Below are 26,088 nucleotides of genomic sequence, written 5' to 3' on the forward strand. Positions count from 1 at the left end.
GGAGAGTGAAGCATGCTGGGAATTTGGCTCTGGCGACCGCTCAGAATCAAAGTACAATTATATATATTTTTTTTTGATTGAATATATATAAATCCGTTACCAGTTCGAAACATGGCAAAATGTTTCAGTTTCAATTTTGTTTACACTGTTTTTTTTTTATCATGGCAAAGAAACGGAGTTTCTAAACCCAGAGACAACATCATGAGACTTCCGAGAACGCGTTTGAAACAGACCAGGCCGGGGTTTGGAGTTTGAGAAGTGAAATAACATTTTTTGTTGCTGTTCATTTGCTCGACATCTAAAAGGTATAACCTAGATTAGAGCCAATGTCTTAAGTAGTTGAACATGTTACTACTCTAACCTAAAAGTGGTAAACTGACAGGTTTTTCACATTTTCGTCAAAAAACAACTTTACATAGGAGTGCCTTTGCTTTGACGGGATGCACATGCGCAGTTTGGTGCGATAGACCCGATGACGTGTTTCTGCGCATGAGTTTGGCTAGCGTACTGGTACGTCAATGAATGTCAAACGGTTTTAGGACACATACTTGCACATTCAGGATATGTAGCTATGACATTGCAAGAATATATTTTATCTTAAACTAATGCAAGCCTGAATCTGTTTGTGGCAAGCACATCCAGTAAACTGCAGTTTACCAAGATTAAAAAGAGTAGCCTAATAGAATAGACATCGGATTAAAAAAACAACTCACTTTTTTTTAACCACCTGCTGTACATATGCATCACTGATATAGCCTAGCAATGTAGGCCTACCAAATATTTGTGTAAGTAAACCTCATTGTCTCAATCTCATTGTTCTATTTGTGGGCCTACTTCTGTTTTGTTAGACTTCTGTGCGGCTTGAAAAACGTATGTGTTATGGCTTTACACCACTGCTATATTGTGGATAAAGAGTTACCTGTCTGAAAGAACACAGAGGGTGTTCTTTATTGGAAGCCTCCAACATAAGGTAGAATCAGAAATTCCCCAGGGCAGCTGTCTAGACATCATACTTTAAAAAATATTTACTAACAACATGCCACTGGTTTTGATTAAAGCCAGTGTGTATGCGGATGACTCAACACTATACATGTCAGCTACTACAGCGACTGAAATCACTGCAACACTTAACAAAGAGCTGCAGTTAGTTTCAGAATGGGTGGCAAGGAATAAGTTCATCCAAAATATTTCAAAAACTAAAAGCATTGTATATGGGACAAATCATTCACCAGACCCTAAACCTCAACTAAAACCTGTAATGAATACTGTGGAAATTGAGCAAGTTGAGGTGACTAATCTGCTTGGAGTAACCCTGGATTGTAAACTGTCATGGTCAAAGCATGTTGATTCAACACTAGCTAAAATGGGTAAAAGTCTGTCCATAATAAAGCACTACTCTCAACACTCAACAAGGCAGGTCCTACAGGCCCTAGTTTTTTCGCACCTGTACTACTGTTCAGTTGTTTGGTCAGGTGCCACAAAGAGGGTCTAGGAAAATTACAATTGGCTCAGAACAGGGCAGCACGGCTGGCCCTTAAATGTACACAGAGAGCTAACATTAATTATCTTTTTTATTTTTTATTTCACCTTTATTTAACCAGGTAGGCAAGTTGAGAACAAGTTCTCATTTACAATTGAGACCTGGCCAAGATAAAGCAAAGCAGTTTGACACATACAACAACACAGAGTTACACATGGAGTAAAACAAATATACAGTCAATAATACAGTAGAAAAACAAGTCTATATATAAATCTGCATGCAGTAGTGATTTTAGCATGTACATCTGTATGGAAGAAAAGTCATAACACTAAAGAATACATTAATTGCACTATAACGGTGTTAACCGGTGCCCACAAACTGTTAGCGCCTACATAATGCTGTCCCAACACCTTACCACTGCTCCACCTGGCTATCAGCGGAGCCTTGTCTGGCAGTGAAATAGTTCATTCAGCCTCATTTACTGCCTTAAAAAAACATAACTAGTATGACTGACTTGCTTAAACAAATGTGGTTTCTAATGACAATTGAGATGTACAAATATGGCATAAGGGGACGACAAGCGGATAAGAGGCAATCCGTGATTTCGACTAAGACATTAATGAGCGAGAGACGACGGACATAATCAATATAACTATATGTTCAGCACTTTTGAAATGTACAGCGACAGAATTTAGACAATGAAAGCTCTTACAATATTCAAGAGCCGCTGGCTCTGGACATCCATACCTGGATCTCACAGCTAGCTAGCTGCTATCCGTGTGACTATCGGCTTTCGTCGATTCCGGAGCTAACATCAATTGTTCCGGAGCTAGCCAGCTGAAGAGTTCCATCAATCACTCCTGGGCTGCAGTCACCTATCCGGACCCGTTTTGCTGCCTACGCGGAGCCCCACCGGGCCTTCACAGTTGGACTGCCGACGTTGTCTACCCGAGGGAATTGTCCGGCTGGCTCCTCCGGCGCAACGTTGCCTGGGCGCCCATCTGCGGCCTGCTAGCCGTTGGCTATCTTATCGGCTGCTATCTGAATAGACAATCTGACAATTTTTATTTTATTTTATTTTTATTTATTTATTTTTCTTCTTGGGCCTCTATAACTATATCTATTGTTTTTATTTTTGTTGTTGTTGTGTGATTTGGATTAATCCCCTCTACCACACGGAAACCCACTAATCTACTGACGGAATGCAAGAGTTGGCTAATAACATACCTCCATTCTATGCTAGCTTGCTCCTATGCTAGCTTGCTACCGATTTAGCTGTCTAAATCGCCGTGACCCCCAACCAACCTCTCCACTCACTGGACCCTTTTGATCACTCGACTGAGCATGCCTCTCCTTAATGTCAATATGCCTTGTCCATTGCTGTTCTGGTTAGTGTTTATTGGCTTATTTCACTGTAGAGCCTCTAGTCCTGCTCATTATACCTTATCCAACCTATTAGTTCCACCACCCACACATGCAATGACATCTCCTGGTTTCAATGATGTTTCTAGAGACAATATCTCTCTCTTCATCACTCAATACATAGGTTTACCTCCACTGTATTCACATCCTACCTTACCTTTGTCTGTACATTATACCTTGATGCTATTTTATCGCCCCCAGAAACCTCCTTTTACTCTCTGTTCCAGACGTTCTAAACGAACAATTCTTATTGCTTTTAGCCGCACCCTTATTCTACTCCTACTCTGTTCCTCTGGCGATGTAGAGGTGAATCCAGGCCCTGCAGTGCCTAGCTCCACTCCTATTCCCCAGGCGCTCTCGTTTGACGACTTCTGTAACCGTAATAGCCTTGGTTTCATGCATGTTAACATTAGAAGCCTCCTCCCTAAGTTTGTTCTATTCACTGCTTTAGCACACTCTGCCAACCCGGATGTTCTAGCTGTGTCTGAATCCTGGCTTAGGAAGACCACCAAAAATTCAGACATTTTAATTCCAAACTACAACATTTTCAGACAAGATAGAACTGCCAAAGGGGGCGGTGTTGCAATCTACTGCAAAGATAGCCTGCAGAGTTCTGTCCTACTATCCAGGTCTGTACCCAAACAATTTGAACTTCTACTTTTAAAAATCCACCTCTCTAAAAACAAGTCTCTCACCGTTGCCGCCTGCTATAGACCACCCTCTGCCCCCAGCTGTGCTCTGGACACCATATGTGAACTGATTGCCCCCCCATCTATCGTCAGAGCTTGTGCTGCTAGGCGACCTAAACTGGAACATGCTTAACACCCCAGCCATCCTACAATCTAAACTTGATGCCCTCAACCTCACACAAATTATCAATGAACCTACCAGGTACCTCCCCAAAGCCTTAAACACAGGCACCCTCATAGATATCATCCTAACCAACTTGCCCTCTAAATACACCTCTGCTGTTTTCAACCAAGATCTCAGCGATCACTGCCTCATTGCCTGCATCCGTAATGGGTCAGCGGTCAAACGACCTCCACTCATCACTATCAAACGCTCCGTGAAACACTTCAGCGAGCAGGCCTTTCTAATCGACCTGGCCGGGGTATCCTGGAAGGATATTGATCTCATCCCGTCAGTAGAGGATGCCTGGATATTTTTTTTAAATGCCTTCCTAACCATCTTAAATAAACATGCCCCATTCAAGAAATTTAGAACCAGGAACAGATATAGCCCTTGGTTCTTCCCAGACCTGACTGCCCTTAACCAACACAAAAACATCCTATGGCGTTCTGCATTAGCATCGAACAGCCCCCGTGATATGCAGCTGTTCAGGGAAGCTAGAAACCATTATACACAGGCAGTTAGAAAAGCCAAGGCTAGCTTTTTCAAGCAGAAATTTGCTTCCTGCAACACTAACTCAAAAAAGTTCTGGGACACTGTAAATTCCATGGAGAATAAGAACACATCCTCCCAGCTGCCCACTGCACTGAAGATAGGAAACACTGTCACCACTGATAAATCCACCATAATTGAGAATTTCAATAAGCATTTTTCTACGGCTGGCCATGCTTTCCACCTTGCTACTCCTACCCCGGTCAACAGCACTGCACCCCCCACAACAACTCGCCCAAGCCTTCCCCATTTCTCCTTCTCCCAAATCTGCTCAGCTGATGTTCTGAATGAGCTGCAAAATCTGGACCCCTACAAATCAGCCGGGCTAGACAATCTGGACCCTTTCTTTCTAAAATTATCTGCCAAAATTGTTGCCACCCCTATTACTAGCCTGTTCAACCTCTCTTTCGTGTCGTCTGAGATTCCCAAAGATTGGAAAGCAGCTGCGGTCATCCCCCTCTTCAAAGGGGGTGACACTCTTGACCCAAACTGCTACAGACCTATATCTATCCTACCATGCCTTTCTAAGGTCTTTGAAAGCCAAGTCAACAAACAGATTACCGACCATTTCGAATCTCACCATACCTTCTCTGCTATGCAATCTGGTTTCAGAGCTGGTCATGGGTGCACCTCAGCCACGCTCAAGGTCCTAAATGATATCTTAACCGCCATCGATAAGAAACATTACTGTGCAGCTGTATTCATTGATCTGGCCAAGGCTTTCGACTCTGTCAATCACCACATCCTCATCGGCAGACTCGACAGCCTTGGTTTCTCAAATGATTGCCTCGCCTGGTTCACCAACTACTTCTCTGATATAGTTCAGTGTGTCAAATCGGAGGGTCTGCTGTCCGGACCTCTGGCAGTCTCTATGGGGGTGCCACAGGGTTCAATTCTTGGACCGACTCTTTTCTCTGTATACATCAATGAGGTCGCTCTTGCTGCTGGTGAGTCTCTGATCCACCTCTACGCAGACGACACCATTCTGTATACTTCTGGCCCTTCTTTGGACACTGTGTTAACAACCCTCCAGGCAAGCTTCAATGCCATACAACTCTCCTTCCGTGGCCTCCAATTGCTCTTAAATGCAAGTGAAACTAAATGCATGCTCTTCAACTGATCGCTACCTGTACCTACCCGCCTGTCCAACATTACTACTCTGGACGGCTCTGACTTAGAATACGTGGACAACTACAAATACTTAGGTGTCTGGTTAGACTGTAAACTCTCCTTCCAGACCCATATCAAACATCTCCAATCCAAAGTTAAATCTAGAATTGGCTTCCTATTTCGCAACAAAGCATCCTTCACTCATGCTGCCAAACATACCCTTGTAAAACTGACCATCCTACCAATCCTCGACTTTGGCGATGTCATTTACAAAATAGCCTCCAATACCCTACTCAACAAATTGGATGCAGTCTATCACAGTGCAATCCGTTTTGTCACCAAAGCCCCATATACTACCCACCATTGCGACCTGTACGCTCTCGTTGGCTGGCCCTCGCTTCATACTCGTCGCCAAACCCACTGGCTCCATGTCATCTACAAGACCCTGCTAGGTAAAGTCCCCCCTTATCTCAGCTCGCTGGTCACCATTGCATCTCCCACCTGTAGCACATGCTCCAGCAGGTATATCTCTCTAGTCACCCCCAAAACCAATTCTTTCTTTGGCCGCCTCTCCTTCCAGTTCTCTGCTGCCAATGACTGGAACGAACTACAAAAATCTCTGAAACTGGAAACACTTATCTCCCTCACTAGCTTTAAGCACCAACTGTCAGAGCAGCTCACAGATTACTGCACCTGTACATAGCCCACCTATAATTTAGCCCAAACAACTACCTCTTTCCCTACTGTATTTTATTTATTTTGCTCCTTTGCACCCCATTATTTTTATTTCTACTTTGCACATTCTCCCATTGCAAATCTACCATTCCAGTGTTTTACTTGCTATATTGTATTTACTTTGCCACCATGGCCTTTTTGCCTTTACCTCCCTTATCTCACCTCATTTGCTCACATCGTATATAGACTTGTTTATACTGTATTATTGACTGTATGTTTGTTTTACTCCATGTGTAACTCTGTGTCGTTGTATGTGTCGAACTGCTTTGCTTTATCTTGGCCAGGTCGCAATTGTAAATGAGAACTTGTTCTCAACTTGCCTACCTGGTTAAATAAAGGTGAAATAAAAATAAATAAATAAAAAAATTCAATGATTACATTTCTCTAAAACAGGTTATAGGCTACATGTGCACCACCAAGTTAGAACAGTAGGCAAAATTAAGAGGTGAAAATAGACCAAATTATTAGGGTGAGGCACATTGAACATAGTTTGGGTCTTTGCGTGTCAAAAAAGATACACGTCAAATAACACTTTGATGCGTTAAATGAGCTTTTAAATTTGACACGTCAGATAACACAATTCTATTATAGAATGTTGTGTGTGCTGAATTTGCACATGCAAGCCAAGTGCCACCACTACTATCAGTAGCATTGTCAAAGCTGTACAAAAAAAAGTCTGCAAACAAGCACACACCGGCCACAAACAATGTGTTTACAATACCGCGTTGGTGAAAATAGACCAAATTATTAGGGTGAGGCACATGTGCTACTAACAGCTTACTACACAGCATACACTTAGCATTACTTTCTTAGCTACAGTATACAGTGGCAAGAACAAGTATGTGAACCCTTTGGAATTACCTGGATTTCTGCATAAATTTGACATAAAAGTCACAACAATAGACAAACACAGTGTGCTTAAACTAATAACACACAAATTATTGTATTTTTCTTGTCTATATTGAGTACATACTTTTTCCAACCTACACTGAATGTTTAAAGTATGTGTACCCATATGCTAATGACTTCTCCAAAAGCTAATTGGAGTCAGGAGTCAACTAACCTGGAGTCGAATCAATGAGACGAGATTGGAGATTTTGGTTAGAGCTGCCCTGCCCCATAAAAAAACACTTGAGTTTGCTATTCACAAGAATCATTGCCTGATGTGAACCATGCCTCCTTGAACAAATAAGATCTCAGAAGACCTAAGATTAAGAATTGTTGCCTTGCATAAAGCTGGAAAGGGTTACAAAAGTATCTCTAAAAATCAGTCCACGGTAAGACAAATTGTCTATAAATTGAGAAATTTCAGCACTTGTTGCTTCTCTCCCTAGGAGTGGCCGTCCTGCAAAGATGACTGCAAGAGCACAGCGCAGAATGCTCAATGAGGTTAAGAACAATCCTAGAGTGTCAGCTAAACCTACAGAAATCTCTGGAACATGCTAACATCTCTGTTGACGAGTCTACAATACGTAAAACACTTAACAAGAATGGTGTTCATGGGAGGACACCATGGAAGAAGCCACTGCTGTCCAAAAAAAAACATTGCTGCACATCTGAAGTTGGCAAAAGAGTATCTGGATGTTCCACAGTGATACTGGCAAAATATTCTGTGGACAGATGAAACTAAAGTTGTGTTGTTTGGAAGGAACACACCACACACTATGTGTGGAGAAAAAAAGGCACAGCACACCAACATCAAAACCTCATTCCAACTGTAAACTATGATGGAGGGAGCATCATGGTTTGGGTCTGCTTTGCTGCCTCAGGGCCTGGACAGCTTGCTATCATCGACGGAAAAATGAATTCCCAAGTTTATCAAGACATTTTGCAGGCGAACGTAAGGCTATCTGTCTGCCAATTAAAGCTCAACAGAAATTAGTTGATGCAGCAGGACAACAACCCAAAAGACAGAAGTAAATCAACAACAGAATGGCTTGAACAGAAGAAAATATGCCTTCTGGAGTGGTCCAGTCAGTCCTGACCTCAACCCAATTGAGATGCTGTGGCATGACCTCAAGAGAACGGTTCACACCAGACAGCCCAAGAATATTGTGGAACTGAAACAGTTTTGTAAAGAGGAATGGTCCAAAATTCCTCCTGACCGTTGTGCAGTCTGATCCGCAACTACAGAAAACTTTGTTTGAGGTTATTGCTGCCAAAGGAGGGTCAACATGTTATTAAATCCAAGGGTTCAAATACTTTTCCCACCCTGCCCTGTGAATGTTTACACCGTGTGTTCAATAAAGACATGAACAATTACAATTGTTTGTGTGTTATTAGTTTAAGCAGACTATATTTGTCTATTGTTGTGATTTAGAGGAAGATCAGATAACATTTTATGACCAATTTATGCAGAACTCCAGGTAATTCTAAAGGCTTCACATACTTTTTCTTCCCACTCCCTTGCATATTACATCATTTATGCAGCAGCATAACGTTACAAGACATTTTTGGACTCACCTTGCGCTGTGCTCACTTAAACAGGAAGGTGGTGCGGCGGTCCTTTGTCGGCAAATTTTGTCATCAAAGCATTCTCTGGAAGCACACAGCCACTCCTCTGAATAGCAGGCTAGTGGTTGCTTTGCAGTGCTTGCAGTTAGCCACTGATTCCTTCCAAACCACTCATTGTTGAATTTGCAGTTTCCAACTTGTTGTGTAATGTTAAAGTCCAATAGCCGATGAGCACCGATACGTTTTATCTATAATTTTTCTTTATTATTTATTTCATATGACAAGCATTAAAAAGGATTTGCCAGTAGATTGTCGACTTGTTTCATGATGATGACTGCTAGCTAAGATTTTGAAAGTAAAACGTTGACATGATCAGTCCAATCAAAGCTACTGTACATTTAACGCGATTTGACGCCATTTTATTTGTGGCCAATGACCTTGAGCCTTCTTCGAAGGGCTCTTCTAAATGTAACTCTATGGCAGGACCCGAAGGGCTTAAATGTTTGATGTCTACTCTTACTAAGGATTTACACTTGACCTGTGACATAGTGTCCCCATGAGTGACAGAACACTGAGCCAATCGCGGTGCAATGCTCCTATTTTCTGCTGGTTTGCCCCACCACCACAGAAAGCACTGAGCTAGGCTGAAACACCTGCATTTTGGAGCTGCCTTACTCAAGAAAACAAAAAAGAGACCATGTTTGTATGCAGCTTTATTAACTCTCCACTATATGCATGTCAATCTCTCCTGACTCAAAGTGGAGGAGAGATTGACTTAATCCTTACGTGTTTTTGTAAGAAGTGTTGACATCCTGAATGCACCGAGCTGTCTGTTTAAACTTCTAGCACACAGCTCGGACACCCATGTATACCCCACAAGACATGCATAAATTCCCAATCTGGCCCTCAAACCATCACGGTCACCTAATAATCCCCAGTTTACAATTGGCTCTTTCACCCCCCTCCTCTCCTCTGTAACTATTCCCCAAGTCGTTGCTGTAAATGAGAACGTGTTCTCAGTTAATATACCTGGTAAAATAACGGATAAATAAAAATAAATAAAACAAATGCCACCAGAGGTCTCTTCGAAACCCCCAAATTCAGAACAGACTATGGGAGGTGCATTGTACTACATAGAGCCATGACTACATGGAACTATATTCCACATCAGGTAACAGATGCAAGCAGTAGAATCAGATTTAATAAACGGATAAAAATACACCTTATGGACCAGCGTGGACTTTGAAGAGGCACACACAGGGCTAGCACACGAACTCTACCCACGTACATTGTGGTATTGTTGTATGGTGGTATCATGCATTTTGTGTTGTTGATATGTAGTAGTGTAGTGATGTTATATAATGTACTGTTTTATAATATGTGTAGTGTAAGTGTCTTGATGCGTTTGGACCCCAGGAAGAGTAGGCATTTGCTAATGGGGATCCCTAATAAAATACAGTTTACATGGGCGCCAGTGAACTCCTCCCCTTCTGCAGAGTCAGGAAGATTCCGTTTTCCTGCGGTCAGTTGGGGACTGAAAAAACAGCGCATTGTCTCACACATTGGGTTATAGAGAAAACACTGCAACTAACTTCAGAAACGCTAGACCAAGAATATATCGCAATTAAATTGGAATTGGACTATTTTTAAGACATGGGCAACAGAGATGATGAATACGATTTCTTGTTCAAAGGTAAAATAACTATCCATCTAGCTGTAGCCAGCTGCCTCTTGGTGGTAGCTACAACAAATATGATTTGTGTCTCATTCTGTCAATTATGAAGGTACCTTGTGAAGCTCCCACAATGTATTTTATTCTAAGATCACTTTAGAATGTCCAGCTACATTAGGAATTGATAGCCTCCATCTGATCTGGTGACTTGCTAAATGTAATGCTGAGTTTAAGGGGTTTGTCGCATTGTGTTGAGCAATGCCCAGCTCTAACTTAGCTAACAACAGAGGTTTTCTTAGGTTGCTTTATAACACCAATACCATAATCCTCAAAGGTCCTGGTTTATAGCCAGCAACATGTCGGGTTTTATACAATTAATATAGCTAGGAGGATCCTTCAAACAAGTGTACCAAAGGGTCAAATCTGAAATGATTCACAGTCATTTTTAATTAGTTGTAGCCTACAATTAGCCTGCTCTGATTCATAGGTAGACCTAATACTCATACAGAATTAGCCTAATATACATACTCAATCATAAACAGTTGTTTACATTATAATGTGACTTGCTTTATGATCAATAGTAGCTGAACATGCTCATAAAATACTGTCCTAATTGTATCAGATAAGGATGGGATAATGAGCAGGAAGGAAGTTCCCAGTGGGTCACCCTCTTGATAGTCTGACGCTCTGACCATTCCATAATCGATTCCACTCAATATAGCACAAGAAAACACATTTGTCAAAATCTTACAGATCCCAATTTATAACCCTATTGATGAGCTACTGTTAGATGTTGTGTTTCAAATCAATCCCACAGAAGCACACCTCACCCGTTACCCAATCTAGTTTAGTGTACAGCAGTCTATAAAATACATTCCAAATGACACTTCAAACATAACAGAAAATGTGAAAAAGGGGCAGTGTGAGAACAAAGAGGATTTCCAAGGGAGAATGACTGAAGGAGACGATAGGAAGGGAAGCCCTCTGAAAAGTGTCAACTCAGGATTCCCAGCAGGAGCAGGTTCTCAGCTTCCTGCACCATGACTCCAGAAGGACAAAGTTCAAATCCTTTTCCCCCTCTGAAGAGGCAGAGCAGCACTTTGTACTCATATAGCCACTTTATTTCTGAGTGTTTTTCTGTTGTCTCAGTCTTCAGCAGTATTCAGTCAATGGAAATATTGTCTTTCCAAAGCTTTAAAAAAAGTCAGATATGCAAACCTTAGGTTATGATAAGTAATCCACTTGGTATAACTGTAATTGGTTGACTGTACTATATGTGATCTCATATTTTTGACTGTACTGAACTGCACATACAATGGCAGCCTGTCATTGCAGTGCTAATGTTGTCTGTGTGTTTTGTTGCTAGTGGTGCTGATCGGAGACTCTGGTGTGGGGAAGAGTAACCTGCTGTCCCGTTTCACACGGAATGAGTTCAACCTGGAGAGCAAAAGCACCATCGGTGTGGAGTTTGCCACCCGCAGCATCCAGGTGGATGGCAAGACAATAAAGGCCCAGATCTGGGATACAGCTGGACAGGAGCGTTACAGAGCCATCACTTCAGCGTGAGTGGAGGAGGGTGCTCGTCTTCCTGTAACCTGCCCTTTACGGAACCAACACATTTGGATAGTGTTGAAACCATGAACAAATGCTTCTGTGAATCGCACAACCTTTGACTTGCTTGCTCTGTCCCAATCAGGTACTACCGGGGGGCAGTGGGGGCTCTCCTAGTGTATGACATCGCCAAGCATCTCACCTATGAAAATGTGGAGCGCTGGCTGAAGGAGCTCCGGGATCATGCTGATAACAACATCGTTATCATGTTGGTGGGCAACAAGAGTGACCTGCGCCACCTCAGGGCAGTGCCCACAGACGAGGCTCGTGCCTTTGCAGGTAAACAACAACCACTGCAACAAGCTCACTCAGGGGACAGAGATGGTTAAATATTCACCCATGTTTGTCTCAATTCAATATTTTCTCTTTTTCTCCCTCAGAGAAGAATACGCTATCATTTATTGAAACATCAGCTTTGGATTCCACTAATGTGGAAGAGGCATTCAAGAACATCCTCACAGGTAAGAAGAGGGATCCACGACACACCTCACAATACTGGAAACTAGCTGGTCTATAAATGATGTATTATTGGCACATTTTCTTTTCAGTAACTGTCTCTTCCTTTTCCTACAGAAATCCACCGAATCGTATCACAAAAGCAGATAGCTGACAGATCAGCACATGACGAGTCTCCAGGCAACAATGTAGTGGACATCAGTGTCCCCCCCACCACCGATGGGCAAAAAAACAAACTACCGTGCTGTCAAAGCCTGTGACTCTTACAACTCCTGTGACTCCCTTCACCCAACCCCACTCCACTTCCACCATCACTCTGTGTTATCCTGTACCGCCCATTCTGTCTTTGTTCCCATATGTGACGACGCCCTGCTTTCCCCTCCCTGTCTGTATACAAAACATCCTTTTTATTACATGTGCTCTTCTGCCATGAAGTGAAACTTTAAAAAGCCTTTCTGTCACTTTGTCAGTCATTCATGGAGTCAATATTGAGGTTCCTGCATTGTAGGAACAGGGCAGTTTTATTTTAAATGGATTGAGCTATACAGGTGTAGGATCTTAATTTGACTTATATTGTCATCGCAAAATAATGTTTAGTCCATAATCTGGTCTAAAGTAGGCTACATGAAAAGTGCAATACTGTTAATACAACCGTGTTTTAGTGTGGGTTTTCAGTGAATTTATGTAAATCACAAAGCTCATCTGCGTTTCCTGCGATGCAGGAAAATTCTCAGCAACATAAGAGTGATCAAATTAAGATCCTACACCTGTACTTGAAGTGCTATAGAGCAGGGTTTCCCAAACTCGGTCCTGAGGTCCCCCCTGGGTGCACGTTTACTTTTTTGCCCTAGGACGACACAGCCGATTGAAATAACTAACTCATCATCAAGCTTTTGGCAAAACCAAAACGTGCACCCAGGGGAGGGGGGGCACCATGACTGAGTTTGGGAAACCCTGCTATACTGTGCTTGACTAGTATATTTGAACAATGACCAATAGATGGTGCTGTGTATACAGCCACTCACAGTTGCTCATGAATAAGGCAGTATTATGACATTGGTATAAGTATGCATTTGTCTTTTAAGTGGCTCTTACTTTTCATCCAGGCAGTTATCATGCCCAGAATTAACCTTATTGTGTATTTATTCAAATATATTTGGCTCACCTTTTCATTGTTTTATTTTCCATAAGCACTGTAAGACTTTTCAATAAACTCCTTTAAACACAGTAATACGTAAGTAATTCATTCATCATTAACATATCATATATCATTTCTCAGTATTGGAATTGAAATTGCTCAACCGTAGATGTATGTGGGTAGAATATGTGAGATGTCTCCTGTGTACCTGTTCGGAGGTTATGGGGGCTTGCTGTGGTAGAGGCAGGGGTCTAGAAAGATTGTTCTTGCTCTTCCATGCCCAGCCCTGTTCCTCTGACCCAGGACAGCACCACACCCCATGAGAGCTAGCCTAGTGGTGCAAAATGTGGTGCTGAATCAGCATATGGAAAATATTTCACCAGTGTTTATTCTAAGCCTCATATAGGTCTATCTGCCAGTCATTGGGTGTGAGTGAGACATTCTTTAGGTCCAGGAACTGTTACATTCAATATGTCCCCCCTCCCATTAGTTGTTTAGTTTGGTGTAGCCAAGAGAGAAATATAGGCCAGTGGTGGAAAATAATTATCGCATGACATGACCCTCTCATCTTTGGTGGTCTATTTTAAGTGGATTTAGAAACAAGCCTAATCTTAGATGGAGATGATGGGTTTTATAAATTGAGAATGTAACCAGTAAATTAACATGAGACATTTTGACATTTAATACATTACCTTGTGTTGATGGGTCCACTCCCCTCTTGTTGAAAGGTGAGTGACTGAAAACTACTATTAAGGCCAAGCAACATTTTGTAAAAAATAGATTTTTGACCGAACGTGTTAAGTGATACAGACAACCGTAAAGTCTGAAAGAACATTCAATGAGGGGCCAGTGTAGTACATGCAAGAGTCCGCATATTTAAGAAAACAAAAAGGAGTGATTGATGTTTATCCATACTCTGGCTTCATTTATTATTTTCTTTGCACACTTTCGTAGCTGATTGCAAGCACCAACATATTTCTCTTTCCACTGCACAACATAAACATTATAGTTAAAGCTGGAATCCTTAATGGTGGAACTGCCACGTCCGTTTGCGATATTACAACAACAAAAAACGAACACTGTTTTTTCCCCAACAGACATCATTGCACCTGCGATAGAAGAGCATAACTTGTTTAACCATGCTGTGCGACTCTCCTCAGCTTCTGCGGATTCCATCTCTCAGAGTGATTGAAAACCCTGTGCTTAATGAATAATTGAACAAAAATTACAACTGATACACACATCAGCATGTTAAAAACAGTGGCAAAATTAACAAGAGATTAAAACATTATCAAACAAAAACAAGTCTACAAATCTGGTATGTTGCTCCTTCTACATACAAGCATGAGAATGCCCAGGAATCTTTGTTGCGTCTTCAAATCAAAAACAACATCTGAGGAGCAATATCCAAACACCAGAAATTGGAAAATTGTACTATATCAGTAATGCTTTTAAATCCCTTTCAAAGTCGGTGTTAGAAGACTATAGAAACAACCAAACTGTATTGATTTCCATGATAGTTTTGTGAAAGTGCCATTTGATATATAAAACAAGAATAAATGCATCTTTGGAGAAAATGACCTGTTTGAGTTAACGGTTATATAAAAGCTGGAGTAATGTGGCATGTATGTCTGAGCTGCCTTCAAAGGGAGCAGTGTTGCATATTGTTGGCAACTCACAGACTCACTTAGCAAAAGAAAACATCCTATCGTGGCCCTCTCAGACTGCACAAGTGAGCAAACTGCTATGATCCTTCATATGTACTAGCTTCTACATTATATTTCTGATTTCATTATGTATTGTTACGGTTATAGGTAAGCATTGCATTGTAAAGTTATCAAATTGCACACTTGCTGTAACTACACCCTACTTTGCAAAGTCTCCATAGCTCCAAACATGTCAGGTAGAGGCAAAAGCACCAATCAGAGACAGCATGAGACAGGGCAGTGGCCCATCACTGACAATGTAGATAAGAACTCTCTCCATGCTGAAAGATCCTGAAAGCTGTTCCACTCCACAACACACATTGACATACAGGAAAATAACCTCCAACTAAGCTCTAGTATTATTATTTAACAACAAATAGATTTTCCAGACAAGAGGATTCCTTTAGAGGTCAAATCAACACTTTGCAACAACAACAAAAAGTGGAGGATACTTTATTTAAAAAAAGGGGTCTCCCAACAGGACACCACTGAACTTGGCTGACTGTCTGTCTATGCTGTTCAAGTTTAGAGGATGACTTTCCTATTTCGTTTACTGTGACTGGAGATCACAATTTTTCAGGTTGAAACTGATTTCAGAAAGCCACTCCCATAACCAGGATTCTCACAGCTGCATAACACTTATACAGCTTAGCTGTCCCACTGCAAAGCCCTTCAGGTGATAAACCCTCAGTCAAACCTATGCATGAAGCCTACAGGTACTGGAAGAGTTGAACCTGCACCTACAAAATAAGCAATACACAGGAGTATGATTGCCATGAAGGGATTATAACAAATACTACTATCATAGAAATAAATTAGCGTCAAATCTAGGCCTAGGTTTTTGGCTTCTGTGGACCATAATTTGAGCTTTCTACTGAGGCTATTTGCATTCAGTCTCTCTCCTATTCAGGCCAGTTAACATTCAGGGTCAATACTTTTACGTTCAACCATGGACAACACTATGATTAACAATATATATATATATATATACACAAATGTGCAGAAATTAAGCTGGGCTAAGACAAAGGGGGTTCTGAAGTGACCATACAGTGTACAAGGAAGAAAGTAAAATATATAAACTGAACAAAGAGGAACTCAAACCAAACACCCATACACAGTTGAAGTCGGAAGTTTACATACACCTTAGCCAAATACATTCAAACTCAGTTTTTCACAATTCCTGACATTTAATTCTAGTAAAAAATCCCTGTCTTAGGTCAGTTAGGTTCACCCCTTTATTCTAAGAAAGTGAAATGTCAAAATAATACAGAGAATGATTTATTCAGCTTTTATTTATTTCATCACATTCCCAGTGGGTCAGAAGGTCACATCCACTCAATTAGTATTTGGTAGCATTGCCATTAAATTGTTTACCTTGGGTCAAACGTTTCAGGTAGCCCTCCACAAGCTTCCCACAATAAGTTGGGTGAATTTTGGCCCATTCCTCCTGACAGAGCTAGTGTAATTGAGTCAGGTTTGTAGGCCTCCTTGCTAGCACACACTTTTTCAATTCTGCCCACAAATTTTCTACAGGATTGAGGTCAGGGCTTTGTGATGGCCTCTCCAATACCATGACTTTGGAAGTATGCTTGCGGTCATTGTCCATTTGGAAGACCAAGCTATGACTTCCTGATTAATGTCTTGCGATGTTGCTTCAATATATCCACATAATTTTCCATCCTCCTGATGCCATCTATTTTGTGAAGTGCACCTGTCCCTCCTGCAGCAGAGAACCCCCACAACATGATGCTGCCACCCCTGTGCTTCACGGTTGGGATGGTGTTCTTCGGCTTGCAAGCCTTCCCCGTTTTCCTCCAAACATAACGATGGTCATTATGACCAAACAGTTCTATTTTTGCTTCATCAGACCATAGGACATTTCTCCAAAGAGTATGATATTTGTCCCCATGTGCAGTTGCAAACCGTAGTCAGTTTTTTTATGGCGATTTTGGAGCAGTGGCTTCTTCGTTGCTGAGCAGCCTTTCAGGTTATGTCGATATAGGACTCGTTTTACTGTGGACATAGATACTTTTGTACCTGTTTCCTCCAGCATCTTCACAATGTAATTTGCTGTTGTTCTGGGATTGATTTGCACTTTTCGCACCAAAGTACGTTAATCTCTATGAGACAGAACGCGTCTATTTCCTGAGCGGTATGATGGCTGCGTGGTCCCATGGTGTTGTACTTTTGTTTGTACAGATGAACGTGGTACCTTCAGGCGTTTGGAAATTGCTCCCAAGAATGAACCAGACTTGTGGAGGTCTAGAATTTTTTTTCTGAGGTCTTGGCTGATTTCTTTTGATTTTCCCAAGTAAAGAGGCACTGAGTTTGAAGGTAGGCCTTGAAATACATCCACAGGTACACCTCCAACTCAAATTATGTCAATTAGCCTGTCAGAAGCTTCTAAATGCCATGACATAATTTTCTGGAATTTTCCAAGCTGTTTAAAGGCACAGTCAACTTAGTGTATGTATACTTCTGACCCACTGAAATTGTGATACAGTGAATTATATGTGAAATAATCTGTCTGTAAACAATTGCTGGAAAAAATCCTTGTGTCATGCACAAAGTAGATGTCCTAAATGACTTGCCAAAACTATAGTTTGTTAACAAGAAATTTGTGGAGTGGTTGAAAAAAAACAAGTTTTAATGACTCCAACCTAAGTGTATGTAAACTTCTGACTTCAACTGTATATTCATGAAAAGATCCAAACAGGTGATAGTAACATGGCCAGCCCTATAAATCTGTGTTTTTGCATATCTCTCTTGTCCAGAGGTCAACTCATGCATTTTAATGCTGTGGTACACTTTAATGCTGTGGTACACTGGTCTTGCTCCACACACTAGGTTCTACTGTCAAGGTACAGTTGACATCTGTAGACGTCTGAGACGAGACATCAGTCTGGTCGCCTGCATATGAGAAAGGGAATGCAACTGCTACAAAACATGAAGTAACATCAATTAACCAATCTATGCTCTTGCTGCATGTGATTACTAGCAAATGTTATGACTACACAAAAAAACACATAATATTTAAAAGCATTTCATTGGTCTATCGTCGTAGGAGAGCAATGTACTAGCCATTGAAGAGTGATCTTGACCTGCGCTACTCTAACATTGTCCTGGAAAGGTAAGACTTACTTTCCGTCAACCACAAAAAGTTTGAACTTCATGTTGGTGGAATATACATTTCCATAACGATATTTTTTCTCTCATCAGTGGCGTGTAGACCTACCTACCTAGATCAGCTCACTCTATGTGGTGCTAATAGTATGAGAGACCTCTATACTCTAGTGAGGAAACCCAGTTCAACATACTAACTAGTAACACCAGATTAATGGGAGCTCAACCAACCTCTCGTACAATCCCCCCCCCCATAAAAAATGAACAGTACATGCATGCAAAATTGTGCATGTTGGTAGCAGTCTCATCACGTACTGTGAGAGGAAACCGTGTCCAGTGTTTTATTGCACAATCTCCATCTTTATGAACAAAATTCCTGCTCACACCAAGGAGGAAAACAGATGAAGCTGAATTGAAGGGAGTCAACTGGCTTGTGTAGCAATGTCATAAGCATCTATAATCCCCCCAGTCTAATAGCCTTTGGCTGGTAAACAGGAATGAAAGCTTTAAGCTTCTTACTTCTACACTCAGTGGTTAGGGAACCAACCGCTGGATGGATCGCCGTAGATCAGCGTCAACGATCCATGCTACACTTTTAGAGACGGCTGTGAAGGAAATTAGGGAGGAGAAAGTGGCAATTGTCCACTTAACCCCTAGAGGGTTTGGTCTTAAAGCTTCAGCAGCCATCTCCACTGAGCATCTGTCCAATGAATCCTATGTTGTCCCTTTGCAGCGCACAGCGGAGACCCATCCAATCAACTGCCCTTTTCCAAACCTTCAGAAACACCATACTGCACGGTAATCACTGGTCTCTTAAAATACTGGTTTCTTTACCAGATCACAAAAAAAACACCACCAGAGGCTCAGACGACAAAATAAAAAAGAAGTGCTGACGATGATGACACACATAGGAAAAACGGATTTTAGAAAAAGAGCTTGGGCTCGGGATGGAGACGTGCTTTTTCATTGAGAACCTCCAGCACCCAAAGAACACCAACTTCAAATCTTCCCACCTTTGACCTCATACTATAGTCTCGTCTGCTGTTTTTTTCAGCAGCTTGGTGGAGAGCAAGGAATGCTGGTTAGAATGCCGCCCCTTTGCGTCGGGAAGGAGGAGGCGTACTTTCTGATGGGTTCGTCTCCACTCAGAGTAGAGCTGACAGTGGTAGCGGAATGATACCTGCAGGAGAGAAGGGTAGAGAAGAGGATAGACTAGAGAATATTAGTGTTCATCCAAGCTATAAACAAAGTTAAGGTTAGGATTTGGGGAGAGCAGCTGATCCTAGATCTGTGCCTACTCACCAGAGTCCAGAGGACGTAGATTGTGAAAAGGGCGATGGTGAGGGCGATGAGGCCTAAGGCCTCCAGTCTGCTGTTGAAGTGCAGGTGATCTTGGGCTCCCCTCAGACACAGCCAGCCAGAGATGGCTGCCAGGGGCGTGATTAATAGGAAGCACACCATGTCACAGAACAATGTGCGCTTCTCGTTACGAGGGCCCGGGTCCCGCAGCCACTGTGGAAAGAGAAGCGAGGACAGAGAAGAAAGAGAAATATGTACTGAGCCTACATGAGCACTGAGTATGCACATGCACTATAGCCAAAACAGGGGACACTGGAGGACTCTGCTTTTCTTCTTCTTCAGGATTTGGTTTATTGAGATAGCCATTAGTAGATCAATGGTTAAACTTCCTGGGTTTCTTCATCATTCATTACATAAACACATGATGGCACATAACAAAAAAATAACAAAGAATCCCTAACCCTCCCAAACTACATTTCTGTTGACATATTCAGGATGTAATATGCATGAGTAATACACAACTAAGTCAACAGATCTACATGTTGGTGACCCATGAGCAAGGCCAGAAATTATATTTCAACACATAAGTATTGCAGCTACCAACAAACACAATTTTTGCATTTAGGAATCTACACAAGCAGAAAGAGAAAAAAAAGTGAATCATGCTCATGTGTTTTGACATAACATAAGCAGAACCACACACACAGAGGCAGGCAGAGAAGAACAGACAAGCTAAAGGCATTGACCTTTGTTACCTCTGTGAGGGGCTTGGGCCTGCGCTCAATGGTGAACTCTGTGTGGCACAGCTCACAGTAGCTGGTGTTGGAGGAGGAGAGCCACTTCTCCAGGCAGCTCTTGTGCACCGTGCCCAGAGTCCCTGTGCAGTTGCAGGGGGACAGAAGCCCCTCGCCGTTGGCCCCCTCGTGGCAGATCCGGCAAATTGGCCCATCGCTGGAGGAAACAGGAAGAGAGAGGTCCTGAACAGGGTACTCTGACTGGGTTTACTTACTACAGCTTGCTGGATGCCACTTGGGCTAACATGTCACAGTCTTAACAGCTAAGCTAATTCTCATACATGCCGAGGACAACTGTGAGAGTGAGACATTATCTTTCTGGTAACACCCACACTGACACATACTCGCATACACTTTCACGGGTTCCAGATATGACTAGGATTACTACTATAAAAGCCTGTTGGAAAGCCCTGAATATTTCATAAATGCTTAATTCTGAAAGTAAGAATTTGTTCAGGAGTTTTCAGTCATAGTACCTCTGTGTGCTCAAAGGTTTGATGACGGTGGAGAGCAGCCGCCCATCTTTGGCTGTGACCTGGGTGACATACTGCGCTCTGCAGTTATCCGACTCCTCCACGCTTTTGGACAGGCCAGCGTTGCCAGTGCAGTCGCACAGGGAGCCCGGGAGGTGGCAACAATCCCCCGTCGTCATGGTTACACCGTCCAGGGGTCAAAAGTCAGGGGTCAAAGGGATTATGGGGGAGCAGACTCAGCTCCCTCAGGTGAGAGCAGTTAGGCCCAACGACTGAAGAGCGATAGGATGGAGTTAGGACCTCATTCACCATACAATACACTACAGGTTACTTTACAGAACTTATTATGAGACAAACAGTGAGAGTTATAATATATACACTACCGGTCCAAAGTTTCAGAACACCTACTCATTCAAGGGTTTTTCTTTATTTTTACTATTTTATACATTGTAGAATAATAGTGAAGACATCACCACTATCAAATAACACGTATGGAATCATGTAGTAACCAAAAGAAGTGTTAAACAAATCAAAATATGTTTTATATTTGAGATTCTTCAAATAGGCACCCTTTGCCTTGATGACTGCTTTGCACACGCATGCAATTCTCTCAACCAGCTTCACCTGGAATGCTTTAACAATGGTCTTGAAAGAGTTCCCACATATACTGAGCACCTGTTGCCTGCTTTTCCTATAACTCTGCGGTCCGACTCATCCCAAACCATCACAATTTGGTTGAGGTCGGGAGATTGTGGAGACCAGGTCATCTGATGCAGCACTCCATCACTCTCCTTCTTGGTCAAATATACCTTACACAGGTGTGTTGAATCATTGTCCTGTTGAAAAACAAATGATAGTCCCACTAAGCCCAAACCAGATGGGGCGGAAGGTAGCCTAGTGGTTAGAGTGTTGGACTAGTAACCAAAAGCTTGCAAGATCAAATCCCTGAGCTGACAAGGTAAAAAAAATCAGTCGTTCTGCCCCTGAACAAGGCCACTGTTCCTAGGCCGTCATTGAAAATAAGAGTTTGTTCTTAACTGACTTGCCTAGTTAAATAAAGGTAGAATGTTTAAATGCTGTGGTAGCCATGTGCTTTGAATTGTAAATAAATCACAGACAGTAGCACCAGGAAAGCACCCCCTGCCACGATTGAATGGACCAAGGTGAGTGTACATTTTTCTTTATTTGCAAATGTCGCCAACAAAACAATAATACAATGAAAATGAACTACCAAAAGGAAAAAAGGCTGCCTAAGTGTGATTCCCAATCAGAGACAACGATAGACAGCTGTCCCTTATTGAGAACCATACCCCGCCAAAACATAGAAACAAACAACATAGAATGCCCACCCCAAATCACACCCTGACCTAACCAAATAGAGAAATAAAACGTCTCTCTAAGGTCAGGGCGTGACACCCCCACACCATAACATGCTTTCCTCCTTCATGCTTTACAGTGGGAAATACTATGGTTTTTGCAACTGCACTTGAATAAACTTTAAAAGTTCTTCAAATTTTCCATATTGACTGACCATCATGTCGTAAGTAGTTTCTCTTTGCTTACTTAAGCTGTTCTTGCCATAATACGGACTTGTTATTTTGCCAAATAGGGCCATCTTGTGTATACCACGCCAACCTTGTCACAACACAAGAAATTCCACAAATTAACTTTTAACAAGGCACACCTATTATTTGAAATGCATTCCAGGTGACTACCTCATGAAGCTGGTTGAGAGAATGCCAAGAGTGCGCAAAGCTGTCATCAAGGCAAGGGGTGGCTACTTTGAAGAACCTCAAATATAAAATATATTTTGATATGTTTAACACTTTTTTGGTTACTACATGATTCCATGTGTTATTTCATAGTGGTGATGTTTTCACTATTATTCTACAATGTAGAAAATAGTAAAAATAAAGAAAAAGCCTTGAATGAGTAGGTGTTCTAAAACTTTTGAACGGTGGTGTATAATAATAATTTTCTTTGACCAACATTAGAACACTGAGCTGTATGAGGCCTAAATGATGGCAACATGAAATAGAATCTAAACATTTTTCAAAACAGTGATCATTTTTTTTTAATATAGGGGGAAAATAATGATCTTCTTGTGTGAAAATTCAGTTGAGCCAATTTGCCAAAACACAACACAGCTACTTCTAAAGGGCAACCTCTGTATGAGCAGCAGGGCACAAGAGAGTGATAAACAGCTGTCATCATACAGTGCATTCAGAAAGTATTCAGACCTCTTCCACTTTTTCACATTTTGTTACATTACAGACTTATTCTAAAATGGATTAAATAAAACAAATGTACTCATCAATCTACACACAATAACCCATAATGACAAAGCAAAAATGTTTGCAAATGTATTAAAAATAAAAAACAGAAATACCTTATTTACATAAGTATTAAGAACCTTTGCTATGAGACTCGAAATTGAGCTCAGGTGCATCCTGTTTCCATTGATCATCCTTGAGCTGTTTCTACAACTTGATTGGAGTCCACCTGTGGTAAATTCAATTGATTGGACATGATTTGGGAAGGCACACACCTGTCAATATAAGGTTCCACAGTTGAGAGTGCACGTCAGAGCAAAAACCAAGCCATAAGGTCGAAGGAATTGTCAAATCTGGGGAAGAGTACCAAAATAAATGTCTGCAGTGTCCAAGGTCCCCAAGAACACAGTGGCCTCCATCATTCTTTAACGGGAGACGTTTGGAACCACCAAGACTCTTCCTAGAGCTGGCTGCCTGGCCAAAATGAGCAATTGGGGGAGAAGTGCCTTGGTCAGGGAGGTGACCAAGAACCCAATGGTCACTCTGAAAGAGCTCCAGAGTTCCACCTTCCAGAAGGACAACCATCTCTGCAGCCCTCCACCAATCAGTCCTTTATGGTAGAGTGGCCAGACAGAAGCCACTCCTCAGTGAAAGGCACATAACAGCCCGCTTGGAGTTTGCCAAAAGGCACCTAAAGGACTCTCAGACCATGAGAAACAGGACAAGCCTATGAATGTCCTTGAGTGGCCAAGCCAGAGCCTGGATGAGAACCCAATTGAACATCTCCGGAGAGGCCGAAAATAGCAGTGAAGCGACACTCTTCATCCAACCAGACAGAGCTCAAGAGGATCTGCAGAGAAGAATGGGAGAAACTCCCCAAATACAGGTGTGCCAAGCTTGTAATGTAAGAAAGAAGAAGACGCTGGGCTGTAATCACTGCCAAAAGTGCTTCATTAATACTAGGTTTTTAATATTTACGTACAATGTGATCAGTTATTTAATTTAATACATTAGCAAACATTTCTAAACTTGTTTTTTCTTTGTCATTATGGAGTATTGTGTGTAGTCTTTTCTCAATTTTAGAGTAAGGCTGTAATGTGGAAAAAGTCAAGGGGTCTGAATACTTTACAAATGCACTGTAGCTATCCTCACCCAAATAGGCTCGTTGTCTGTATGGGATGAGTCTTCACTACTAAGAAATGCACTGTAGCTATCCTCACCCAAATAGGCTCACTGTCTGTATGGGATGAGTCTTCACTACTAAGAAATGCACTGTAGCTATCCTCACCCAAATAGGCTCAATGTCTGTATGGGATGAGTCTTCACTACTAAGAAATGCACTGTAGCTATCCTCACCCAAATAGGCTCGCTGTCTGTATGGGATGTGTCTTCACTACTAAGAAATGCACTGACATGACCGAATTAGATTTTTTTTTTAACCATTTCAATTTGTACTGTTGATCTCAAAGCCAACATTAAAAGCTCGAAAACCATTGCATTTTTACAGTAGACACCATTGTCTAACTCTAAATGAGTTGGAGTATTCAAGTCTAACAAATAGCAATCATTTTTTTTGTAAATATCAGGAATAATAATCCTGATTTGATAAATCAATTAGTGGTTACTACAAGCAACCCGAGCTAGGTACATAATGCTTGGTGTCGAATCCCGACAACACTGAAATACAGACACAAACCCCGGACAGGACACATCTGGATCATTTGGTCAACCAGCTGTTTAACTTGCTACAGTAGCTTGCTAGCGCAATATAGACCACACTAGATACCATACTGCTTGCTACGTGGAAAATTACGATTATGATTGCATGTGTTCACATGAGTATCGTTGATTTTAAGCTAATGCCTTAACGTTACTATGAAAATTGTCTAACGTTATTCGGCTAGCTTTATCATGTTAGCTAGCCAGTTAGCTATTTATGTTAGCCAGCCGATCGAGACGATATAAAAAAAAATATTACTCACAGCATTCCTCCTTTTTTCATTTTAACATGTAATATGTGGCGTTGTCAATATATAAAATACTCATTGATACTTCCTTTCGGATAGCTAAGTATCTTTGCCAGTTATCGTCTTGCTGACAAACGACAACAATAGCATTTTCTTTGGTAGCCTCCTCACGGTCGTCACACAGCCACAAAGTCATAAACCCCGCCTATTCTACAATTTATTTTCTTAAAATCAGATTTTTAACCTAACCTTAACCACTGCTAAATGTATGCCTAATCCTAACCTTAAATTAAGCATATTTTAGTTCTGGATTTTGAAAATATAGCCAATTTCGACATTAAGGCTGTGGTAACTAGTGGAAACCCTCCACCGACGGCGTTTCCGCTCAACAATACAGGGTGCGTTTGTAAATACACTTTGGAGTGCCAGAGAGCGCTCTGGGCGTCCAGAGTGTTGTCAGATTGTCGGTTCGGAAATTCAGAACTCGCACTGGACGCTCAGGCCGAGGAGTAGGGTTGATCCGAGCGTCCTGACCTCAACGGCAGTCAAGCACCCAAGCTAACTGGCTAACGTTGGCTAGCTTGCAAGTTACTTCCAGACACATGAATGAACACCTCACTCTGACAATTCCCCATACAGTATTTATTTATATTGCTCCTTTGCACCCCAGTATCTCTACTTGCACATTCATCTTCTGCACATCTACCATTCCAGTGTTTCAATTGCTATATTGTAATTACTTCTCCACCATGGCCTATTTATTGCTTTAACTCCCTTCTCATTTTCACTCACTGTACATTGACATTTTGTTTTCTTTTGTTCTGCTGTATTATTGACTATGTTTTGTTTATTCCATGTGTAACTCTGTTGTATGGGTCGAATTGCTACGCGTGATCTTGGCCAGGTCGCAGTTGCAATTGAGAACTTGTTCTCAACTAGCCTACCTGGTTAAATAAAGGTAAAATAAAACAAAA

At 41.7% G+C, this 26,088-nt stretch overlaps 2 protein-coding genes and 1 long non-coding RNA gene across 7 annotated transcripts; 2 read left to right on the plus strand and 1 right to left on the minus strand.

Moving 5' to 3' along the window:
* The first annotated feature begins 7 nt into the window (after nucleotides 1-7).
* LOC149985435 (uncharacterized) lies at nucleotides 8-8,413 on the plus strand. The gene is made up of 2 exons (XR_016487314.1): nucleotides 8-305; nucleotides 7,483-8,413. It is a non-coding gene; the product is annotated as an uncharacterized LOC149985435 (long non-coding RNA).
* A 1,681-nt stretch (nucleotides 8,414-10,094) lies between these two features.
* On the plus strand, nucleotides 10,095-13,568 carry LOC110505394 (ras-related protein Rab-11B). The gene is made up of 5 exons (XM_021584619.3): nucleotides 10,095-10,295; nucleotides 11,641-11,836; nucleotides 11,971-12,164; nucleotides 12,266-12,346; nucleotides 12,459-13,568. The coding sequence occupies exons 1-5, from the start codon at nucleotides 10,256-10,258 to the stop codon at nucleotides 12,599-12,601; spliced, it is 654 nt and encodes a 217-aa protein (XP_021440294.1). The 5' UTR covers nucleotides 10,095-10,255; the 3' UTR covers nucleotides 12,602-13,568.
* An 809-nt stretch (nucleotides 13,569-14,377) lies between these two features.
* Nucleotides 14,378-25,737, minus strand: LOC110505456 (E3 ubiquitin-protein ligase MARCHF2). 5 transcript variants are annotated; one of them, XM_090203313.1, is made up of 7 exons: nucleotides 25,130-25,501; nucleotides 22,406-22,509; nucleotides 21,550-21,710; nucleotides 20,878-21,146; nucleotides 20,363-20,558; nucleotides 19,611-19,820; nucleotides 14,378-19,488 (listed from the first exon to the last, which is right to left on the minus strand). In XM_090203313.1, the coding sequence occupies exons 4-7, from the start codon at nucleotides 21,051-21,053 to the stop codon at nucleotides 19,330-19,332; spliced, it is 741 nt and encodes a 246-aa protein (XP_090059439.1). In that variant the 5' UTR covers nucleotides 21,054-21,146; nucleotides 21,550-21,710; nucleotides 22,406-22,509; nucleotides 25,130-25,501; the 3' UTR covers nucleotides 14,378-19,329. The 5 variants fall into 5 exon arrangements, with proteins under 5 accessions (XP_090059439.1, XP_090059489.1, XP_036821700.1 ...); XM_090203363.1 differs by lacking the exon at nucleotides 22,406-22,509 and having other exon boundaries at nucleotides 25,130-25,308; XM_036965805.2 differs by lacking the exon at nucleotides 22,406-22,509 and having other exon boundaries at nucleotides 20,354-20,558; nucleotides 25,130-25,308.
* Nucleotides 25,738-26,088: the final 351 nt, after the last annotated feature.

This window comes from Oncorhynchus mykiss, chromosome 1 (assembly GCF_057628025.1).
Source record: "Oncorhynchus mykiss isolate SJ-2025 chromosome 1, ASM5762802v1, whole genome shotgun sequence".
Classification (NCBI taxonomy): domain Eukaryota; kingdom Metazoa; phylum Chordata; class Actinopteri; order Salmoniformes; family Salmonidae; genus Oncorhynchus; species Oncorhynchus mykiss.